General features: G+C 41.5%; 2 protein-coding genes across 2 annotated transcripts in view; both read left to right on the top strand.

The window, feature by feature from the left end:
• Nucleotides 1-1,623, top strand: part of TSGA13 (testis specific 13) — a 15,973-nt gene extending 14,350 nt beyond the window's left edge. Inside the window, exon 8 of the mRNA XM_007469723.1 lies at nucleotides 1,354-1,623. Within this exon, the coding sequence (XP_007469785.1) occupies nucleotides 1,354-1,523 (170 nt within the window). The 3' untranslated portion in view covers nucleotides 1,524-1,623. The remainder of the gene's footprint in view (nucleotides 1-1,353) is intronic.
• A 251-nt stretch (nucleotides 1,624-1,874) lies between these two features.
• The window catches only part of COPG2 (coat protein complex I subunit gamma 2), a 138,795-nt gene continuing 130,725 nt past the window's right edge, over nucleotides 1,875-9,944 (top strand). The window contains exons 1-4 of the mRNA XM_007469719.1: nucleotides 1,875-1,995; nucleotides 3,156-3,208; nucleotides 3,764-3,844; nucleotides 8,342-8,413. Of these exons, the coding sequence (XP_007469781.1) occupies nucleotides 1,959-1,995; nucleotides 3,156-3,208; nucleotides 3,764-3,844; nucleotides 8,342-8,413 (243 nt within the window). The 5' untranslated portion in view covers nucleotides 1,875-1,958. The remainder of the gene's footprint in view (nucleotides 1,996-3,155; nucleotides 3,209-3,763; nucleotides 3,845-8,341; nucleotides 8,414-9,944) is intronic.

Below are 9,944 nucleotides of genomic sequence, written 5' to 3'. Positions count from 1 at the left end.
CCCCCCCCCCCCCCCCGCAGTCCCTTCATACTTCCCAACAGGCCCCCAGCACATTATCCATTCTTGGGAGTCTCTTGGCTTACCAGCACTGTCTCTGCCTAGGTTCCTAATACCCTTGGCCCAAGGAAGGGGAAAAGGTAGCTCCTTCCCCTAAGCCTGTTTATTTTCAGCCCCCAGAATAAATCAGTAGGAACATCTATTTCCTTCAAGGGAAACTCCACATGGAAAGCAAGCTTTGAGCTTTATAAGCCAGATAAGGCAAACATAATAGTACATTTAGTATACATAATAGTACATTTAGTACATTTAGTCAGAGTTAAATCTTAAATGATACCATATGCAGGATATCAGCAGTTCAGCTTAAATCTATATTGGAAGGAAGAATTTCTCCAGTCTAGAATCTAATCTGGATTAGAATTTCTCTGATTTTTCAAGGGCATGATTCTGTTAAGGTATTCCAGTTTACATTTCTAAACAGAACACTTAACATCTCAGTCTGCAGCATTTATTAGAATTATGGTGACTTTACAGTTTCCCTCAAGAAAAATGAGTGGACATTTACTTATGTATCTAAAGGGCCCATTATTGTGCTTTTCCTAAACAAAGACAATCTACTGTGAAGTTGAAACAGTGTCTCTAATTCAAGTAAAAGAGAACCTAGCAACTTCTCCTTCCATCAATAATTTTCCATGTTTACCAGGCATCCAAATAAAGAAAGATTACATAGAGAATTGCTTGCTTGGTAAAAGATTACCAGGCCATGAAGGCTGGTTAGAAGGCTGTCCAAGAAACAAACAGATAGGACCTGAATTAAGGTGACAGCAGTAGGAATAAGAAAACAAATTTAAGGGATATTTACAAGGCATAATGCTTCAAAATGGTGGTGGGGGGGGGTTGGGATGCGAGCAAGAAGAGCCCACAACGGAGGCGTCCAAGAAGGGCAGAAGTTGAAAGAGAATCTGGAAAAAATGATGACAGTGAAGCCAAAGGTAGAAAGTTTCTTAGTTACACTCTCAGACAGGAGAACTGAAAAGGCTAAGAGGAATATGAATATACAAGTGAAAGTACCTTCACTTAGTTAAGCGTTATGTAAGCGTCAAAATGGCCACAGATGGAATCGTTTGAAAGGGGTGGGATTAAATAGGGAAGACCCTAAACTGGTGGGTGTTGATGAAGGGAAGAATTATAAAGAAGGTTGGAATGGTAGTCCGTGGTCCAAAACCTATCCTCTTGTTCAGAGTAAAAGACCAACTTTCTCGGCCCTCCGAGAGGGTCTCTTTTTACGTCTCACATCAAGTGTCCTAAACCCTCTGGAAATCCACATTCACGAAGGTGCCCTGTGCTTTGTTGCAGTCTCCAAGAAGTCAGGGAGCGACCTGCCAACTTCCCAGATGATTTGGGAACCATTAACCCTTTCATCACTCCTGCAGGAGAAGCCCACCAGAACCGCGCCAGGAGAGAGCGCGTTCCGCAACGGAAGGGCCCAGCACTGGATTATAAAAAACGCCACTGTCATTAAATGAAAACAAGCCCTACATGCCCCTCGCCTCATCTCCAGAGACTGATTGGCCTGGAGAAGTCGCCACTTAGGGCGTGCCAACCACATAAAATCTCATTCTGCCCTCTCCGGGCGTGGACTGCCGGGTTCGCTTGCACGGTGGGCCGTGGTGAGCCCCCTGCTGCGACCTGTCACCGTAGGGGCGGGGACGCGGCCCCGGGGAGCCCACCCTTGGCCCCGCCTCCGCCCAGCTTGGGGAGGAGGAGAGGGCGTGGCCACGTCCCCTGGGGTTGAGAGCGGCCGGCGACTGCCGGGGAGGGCGGGCCTCCTCTCCGAGTGACGGGACCGCGGCCCAACCGGCGCCAGAGCACGGGGCCGACCTTCCTGCAGCTTCTTCCGCTTGCTAGCTGCGGCGCCTGAGACGGTGGCGGTGGGTTTGGGCGCTGGGAAGTCGTCCAAGATGATTAAAAAATTCGACAAGAAGGACGAGGAGTCTGGTACGCGCGGGGCGTCTGACGCCCACCCTCAGACGCGGGGTCCCCTTCCCCTGCCCGCCGCCCCCTGCTCTCGGGTCCTGCGGACCTGGGGGCGTGGGCGCCGGTGTGCCGGAGGGCCGGAGTTGGAGCCCAGCCCCTCCTCCGACCCACTCCTCTCTAGCCGGGGGCCTGCCCCTGGCCCCTCCCCCGGGCGCCGGAGCCTCCCCTCAAGTCGCGCGCGAGCGCCCGGGCGCTGGCGCGCAACCTCGGGCTGCTTGGCGGCCCCGCCCCCAGCCCCCTCCTCCGGCGCAGCTTCTCGGAGCCACCTGCTCCAGTTCGCCAGGGGTGGGCTGCCCACCAGAGTCCGGCCCATGGCAGGTGGCGGAGGTAGTGAGTGTGCGCTTGCGAGAGGCGGGGTGGGGTGGGGTGCTGGTAGTGCAAGGCCCACGGTGGGTCTGGGATTGACGGGACTGAGGGTGTTTGTGAACTTTGTGGTGACTGTACCTTGCAGTCTCCCCGGGGACCTCTGCTTTGTCCGCTTCCGTGCGGGCAAGCCTGCTCCGTGGTACCTAGCTCGTTTAATACTCAAGCATCCAAAAGTGAGTTGCATCTTGATACCCGTCTTTAGTCCAGAGTAAATGAGGGAGATGCCAAGTCACCTCAAAAAACAAAAACAAATTAAAAAAAGCCCCCCAAACCCTCAGTGATTGATAGCTGCTCTAAGTGTGGTCGAGGGTTGGGTTAGTAAACCTCTGTGGCCCCTTCCAGCTTGACGTGTATCTAATTCTCTGATAAACTCCTCACAGTAAATGTTAGAAACACATGAAATAGTGCTCTCCTTTAGGGAAATCCAAAGGACCCTACCACAGTCTCATTAATTTTAGTTGTATGGACATGACAGATATTTCTAACATTCATATAAAAAGAAGGCAGGGAAAGAATACACTTATTTCAGGCAGGGTTTCTGCAAAAGAGAAGTACAGGATCTTACAGGATAGCAGACAGAGCTAGTGTCAGAAGGATTTTAATCAGTTTGTATGCATATTAGTAATGATTATCACTGTGAAATCCAAGTGGTCACCTCACTTGGGTGAGATTTCCCAAGCATTCAATACCCTTCTGTAGAAAGTAAGTTTGTGTAGGACAACTATTAAAAGACATTTTTTCCCCCCATAACATAGGTAGTGGCTCCAATCCTTTTCGGCATCTGGAGAAGAGTGCTGTCTTACAGGAGGTATGGCTTGGAAGTATAGTGTGTTTTTTTCTATTCCATTTTAGAACGGGGGACAAAGAGCCCCAGAATGTTCTGATCGAAAATAAGAATTAAGGAATGTAACTGTGTTCAAAGAATATATACTTGAGGGAAAAAGAAGAGGGGTTACTTGTCATAGGAGAGTCTAGAGCTTATAGAAATGCAAAAATATGTAGACTCTGTCACATGTTGAGAATTTTAAATAAAACACCAAAGGAGGTGTTTAGTGCAAGGTTATTGAAGGAAGCTGTAGATATTAAGCCTATTGTATTCAAATGATGTAGATAAATATCGTGATTCTTACTTAATAGATAAAACCCACAAGTTGATGTAGCAGACCTAGGGGAGTGAGTATAGGATGGAAAACCTAGGCCACATCTAATAATTTACTATATAACATAGTAAGTTGAAAACTGTAAGCAACATTATTTGGATACTGTGATTAAAATGTATAGTAGTCTTTATTTAAGTTGATTTTCTGTAATCTGTGATAGCAAAGATAGAAAATATATATAGCAATGTTTTTTGTTTCCACAGGCTCGTATATTCAACGAAACGCCCATCAATCCAAGAAGATGTTTGCATATTCTTACAAAGATTCTTTACTTATTGAACCAGGTAAATTATTTTGATTTTCCTCAGATTTGTGTCCTGGAATAGAAATACATAACATGCAGTGAAGTACTTTCTGGCAAGTGTAATTATTTATTTTTTAAAAATTCACTTAATTTTAAAATGTACAGTGTTCGATTAACATAATAATATGTAAAATTTCTTGAGGACGAGGAGTATGACAGACACTTCTTTTTTATTCATGAGGTACCAAATCAGCTAAGCACATAGTAGGATCTCAACGTTGATTTGAATTTAACAAGTATTAGTTAATATTAAAACATGTTGTTTAGATAGGTTCAGAAAATAAAAATATATTTCAAAATCTTAGACAAATTCCAGATAGATATTTTATCCTTTTGGGGGAAGTATATTATATTAATATTTTAAAGTTTTGATTTTAATATTCAAATTTTATACAGGCATACCTCATTTTATTATACTTTATTACATTTTTTTTTTTTTTTTACAAATTGAAGGTTTGTGGCAACCCTGCATTGTTAGATGATGGTTAGCATTTTTTTTAGCAGTAGAGTATTTTTAAATTAAGGTATGTACGTTGTTTTTTTTCCCTGACGTAATGCTGTTGCACAGAGTAAACTACAGTATAGTGTAAACATAACTTTTATACGCACTGGGAAACCAAAAAATTCCTGTGACGTGCATTATTGCAGTATTCACTTTATTGCTGTGGTCTGGAACTGAACCCACAGTATCTGCAAGGTATGCCTGTATTTATTTTCCCTACTCCACCACTAGCAGTATGATTCTGCACTTAACTGTTTTGTGCCTTAATGTCTTTTTCTGTAAATGGGGATTATGATAATACTTGTTTTATAAAGTTATAATGATTAAATGGTACAATAAATGTGAAGCACTGAGAATAGTCCTGGACACATAGTAAACATTCAGGAATAGTTTTCATTCGGTCATTCAGCATATATATTTATTAACATACCTGCTGCGTTCTATGCACTGTTTTAGGCACCGGGGATGTAGCAGACAAAACCAACAAAAATATTTGCACTCATGAAACATAGATCCCACTTGCACTTGTTTTTTCTTTTTAAATTAATTAATTTATTCTTGTCTGCGTTGGGTCTTCATTGCTGTGCACAGGCTTTCTCTAGTTGCAGTGAGCGAGGGCTGCTCTTCGTTGTGGTGTGCGGGCTTCTCATTGTCGTGGCTTCTCTTGTTGAGGAACACAGGCTCCAGGCACGCAGGCTTCAGTAGTTGTGGCGCGCCGACTCAGTAGTTGTGATGCGCAGGCCCTAGAGCGCAGGCTCAGTAGTTGTGGCACTTAGTTGCTCCGCGGCATGTGGGATCTTCCCAGACCAGGGGTCAAACCCGTGTCCCCTCTATTGGCAGGCGGATTCTTAACCACTGCACCACCAGGGAAGTCCCCCACTTGCTATTATCGTTATTTATTTAATTTTTTCTCTTGTGTGTGGTTTAATTTATTTATTTTTTTGTTTGTTTCTTGTGTGTTTTTTTGTTTTTTTTTTGCTTCAGGCTAAAAAATCTCATGATTTTTAGTCTAGGGCCTTAGAAAATGTGAGTCTGTTTCTTAGGTTCACACACACACACACACACACACACACACACACACAGACACACACACGGTATGTACGTTGTTTTTTTTCCCTGACGTAATGCTGTTGCACAGAGTAAACTACAGTATAGTGTAAACATAACTTTTATACGCACTGGGAAACCAAAAAATTCCTGTGACGTGCATTATTGCAGTATTCACTTTATTGCTGTGGTCTGGAACTGAACCCACAGTATCTGCAAGGTATGCCTGTATTTATTTTCCCTACTCCACCACTAGCAGTATGATTCTGCACTTAACTGTTTTGTGCCTTAATGTCTTTTTCTGTAAATGGGGATTATGATAATACTTGTTTTATAAAGTTATAATGATTAAATGGTACAATAAATGTGAAGCACTGAGAATAGTCCTGGACACATAGTAAACATTCAGGAATAGTTTTCATTCGGTCATTCAGCATATATATTTATTAACATACCTGCTGCGTTCTATGCACTGTTTTAGGCACCGGGGATGTAGCAGACAAAACCAACAAAAATATTTGCACTCATGAAACATAGATCCCACTTGCACTTGTTTTTTCTTTTTAAATTAATTAATTTATTCTTGTCTGCGTTGGGTCTTCATTGCTGTGCACAGGCTTTCTCTAGTTGCAGTGAGCGAGGGCTGCTCTTCGTTGTGGTGTGCGGGCTTCTCATTGTCGTGGCTTCTCTTGTTGAGGAACACAGGCTCCAGGCACGCAGGCTTCAGTAGTTGTGGCGCGCCGACTCAGTAGTTGTGATGCGCAGGCCCTAGAGCGCAGGCTCAGTAGTTGTGGCACTTAGTTGCTCCGCGGCATGTGGGATCTTCCCAGACCAGGGGTCAAACCCGTGTCCCCTCTATTGGCAGGCGGATTCTTAACCACTGCACCACCAGGGAAGTCCCCCACTTGCTATTATCGTTATTTATTTAATTTTTTCTCTTGTGTGTGGTTTAATTTATTTATTTTTTTGTTTGTTTCTTGTGTGTTTTTTTGTTTTTTTTTTGCTTCAGGCTAAAAAATCTCATGATTTTTAGTCTAGGGCCTTAGAAAATGTGAGTCTGTTTCTTAGGTTCACACACACACACACACACACACACACACACACACAGACACACACACACGCGCGCGCGCACACACACACACACACCCTACCTCAGATGGTTTACATATGGTGCTTAGAAGACTGTGGTTTCCAATTTGAATTCCATGAGAATATTTTTACTTTACTATGCTTCATGACTGAAGACCTCATCCAGAGACATGAAGTTTTGTAGCTTACAAATGGAGGCAGAGCAACAAGAACATGCTTTTAAATAAAATATATCTATTCACAAACATATATTCTTGTGTGGTATTATATTAGAAACATATAATGCAAAGTCAGTTTGATTTAACTTTTCATATTATACATTGTGTCCAAGTTGGGGAACTCCAGTCTATAAGGAGAATTTTGAGTAGTTAAAGTTGGTTCAGAGTAGCATATATTTTTACATTAACCATTACTGCTTTGATGGGCAACTCATGTTGAAACATATAATTATCTTGATAAGGAAGTTACCCACACAGTCTGATAAACACAGTCAACTAGGTGAACAGATTTGGGAACTTTAGCTTTATCTTTTGCCTAGTTCTTGGTAGTGCTTTATGGAAAAATACTTCTAAGTTTCTACTGGAGTTGACATATCCGTATATTCTCTGAGTTTCAAGTCAAAAAGTAGGGACTTAGGATTTACTGTACTAGTATGACTGACAAGTAGATGGGCGTCTGTATGTTCTCTAAATATGAAAGAAAGTAAGGGAAATCTCTTGCTGATTAGCAAGCTGGGTACTCTGACTTAAGTAATTGTAAACTCTTATACTTTGTCTTTCATCCTAAACTTTCAGGGTTTTTCATCAAAATTTGTTTATTCTTATACCTATGACAAATAGATTGACTAGTTATATTTTTTATGAGAGCTGAAGCCCTGAAAAGTGGTTGAGCCTAACATATTATATAGGATTGTTTTTATTGAAGAAGTTAAATATTGAAATGGTAATGTTTCAGGTGGTCTGTGGTCTGCAGTGTTTTGACTATTAATAAAATATTGGGTTGGCCAAAAAGTTTGTTTGGGTTTTTCTGTTACATCTTATAGAAAAACCCGAACGAACTTTTTGGCCAACCCAATAGGTTATCTAACACCTCGCTACTCAAAAATATGTGGTTCCCAGATCAGCAGCATTCACATCACTGGGAGCCAATTAGAAATGGAAAATTTTAGGGTTCACAGCAGAGCCACTGAATCAGAATCTGCATTTTGGGAAGATCCTCCGATGATTTATTAAGCACGTTGAAGTTCTGATCCAAAGCATGATTTTAGGGGCTTGAGCCAGTGTCTTGAGATATATTAGCAGCCCTATAAGCCTTACTTTTATATAACTATTCTGATTCCTGCCCTTTTGATTGGTCCCTTTTTACCATGTTTTCTGGGACTCCTAATAGATAGTTCTTTACAGTTTAATATTTATTATGCTCCTATGATATGTCAGGCATTGGATTATAGAAATGTAGAAGGTATGATCTCTGCTCTTAGGCAGTGTAACAATAACATCCTGTTCTGATAAGGAAGTCAGTTACTATCATTTTCTGTCTCCTTGTAAATCACAATTCTTCAGGGAATTTAAAATAGTTCCTGCTAAAAAGTTAGATACCACTGTTCTAGAACTTTCATAAAAGCATGGTGTGTGATAATGGATTGTTTTAAATAAGGAATGGATAAATGGCTATGTAGGTTTATAAATTAAAAGCCAGAAAAATAGCAAAGAGGCACAATGTTTATACAGAGAGTTTTTCCTGAGTTCTAAAAGATCTTTGCAGAAATAAATGGAAAATCCTTAATTTTTGTTGAATTTAAGAAATTGTTTTAATTTAAACTTAATTTAAATTACTTAGGGTGAACACTTTGGAACTACGGAAGCCACAGAAGCCTTCTTTGCAATGACTCGATTGTTTCAATCTAATGATGTAAGTCTTTTTTTTTTTTTTTTTTTTTTTAATTCTTTTAGGCTAAAACCAGCTCCTTTTATCTGTTTTCCTTGGGGGAACTTAGAGTGCTCCAAATTAGGGAAGGTTGCTTGAAATGTTTAAAATTACTTAAAAATTTTCTCTTCATAAAATTTATAAATGTTCATTAAAGGACATATGAAAATGAAAGAATGAAAGTATATAGTTTAAAGCTGTTCACTCACAGATCTACCGTGCAGTCATAAAGACTGCTAATATCCAGCTTCTGGCGTGACACTGCGAAGGTGGACTGGTATAGAAGTCAGAGGACATAGCTATCACATCTCTAAGTTCTTAGTCAAGTTTCTGGTGGGCCTGGGGTTGCTGTTGGCAGATGAGAAGAACAGCTGGATGCAGAGTGGGGAAGGGACATGGAGTAGGGAGGAAGAAGAGTGAGGACAAACTAAAGCTGACAGCACCTCTGCATCTGTCTCTCATTACCTTCGACCACCCTGACTTTCAAGCATAATGTGTGCTTCACTTCTGTCTTCCAAATGTGGCACATATTTCCTTTTTGCCCAGCTCTGACTCAGAACCATCAGAGAAGGGGATTGTGGGTTCTGTATTTCCCAGCTTTCTGTTAACATAAATTGGCCAAATTGTGCAGTTCTTTTGGTATGTATTGCATGTCATCACAGGCCACATTTTGTGCCTGACCCCGAGGATTTTATAGGATTTGAGTCTGGTTATGTGTCTAGATAGTGAGCAGTTTGGGGATTAGGTCCTCAGGAACATCGGTGTCCCATGTAAGGCAACTATCTCAGGGAAAGTCAGTGCACATACTTCAGGCAAATGGAGCCTAATTTCCTCAGACAGGGTATGAAGGACTGCTTCTGCTTGCCCCGGAGGCTTGGAGGAATTTAGAGGTTCAGGGTACTTCACTTCATCAGAATCTGCCCATATGTCCCCATTCCAATTTTCAGGGCCCCACTCCTTGCCAGTCATGGTCCTAACTTTAACATAAAATGGCTCACAAGGGGGTAAATTGAATTTGCATTGTAATTCAGTCACCTGCAGGATATACTTTTCAGAAATCTCAGACCTGTGTCCACATGGCATGAGGCTTTTTATTAAGGCATTATGGACGTTTTCTAGTCCCTGACATAGACCTTAAGCTGTGAATTCAAAACTCCGAGCTTAGCATTTTCTTTTACCTAGTTTGCCAGTGTACTTAGAAGGAACTAGCCCATTATACAACTCATTTTTACAAAAATGTTCTATGGCAGCAACTAGTTGATTACCCAAACCTTTGTCTTCTATAGTCCTTGATTATACTTGTCTGCAGGTGATGATTTAAGTATTTTGCCATGGCATGCCATGGATGACTAGTGTCCCCTTTACCACTGGAGACAGGGTCATTAATTCCTTTTATCAAGTCAGAAAAGCAATTTCAGATTCCTATCCTTAAGGCCCTATTTCCCTTTAATCACTTCCTGTACCAAAATTTGGGGTTCAATCAGGGAAGCAGAATTGCTGTGTTCATTATTGAATT

The sequence above is a fragment of the Lipotes vexillifer genome, unplaced genomic scaffold (assembly GCF_000442215.2).
Source record: "Lipotes vexillifer unplaced genomic scaffold, Lipotes_vexillifer_v1.1 scaffold1329, whole genome shotgun sequence".
NCBI lineage: Eukaryota > Metazoa > Chordata > Mammalia > Artiodactyla > Lipotidae > Lipotes > Lipotes vexillifer.
The sequence above is the reverse complement of the archived record's forward strand: the minus strand, read 5'-3'. Positions and strand labels throughout refer to the sequence as shown.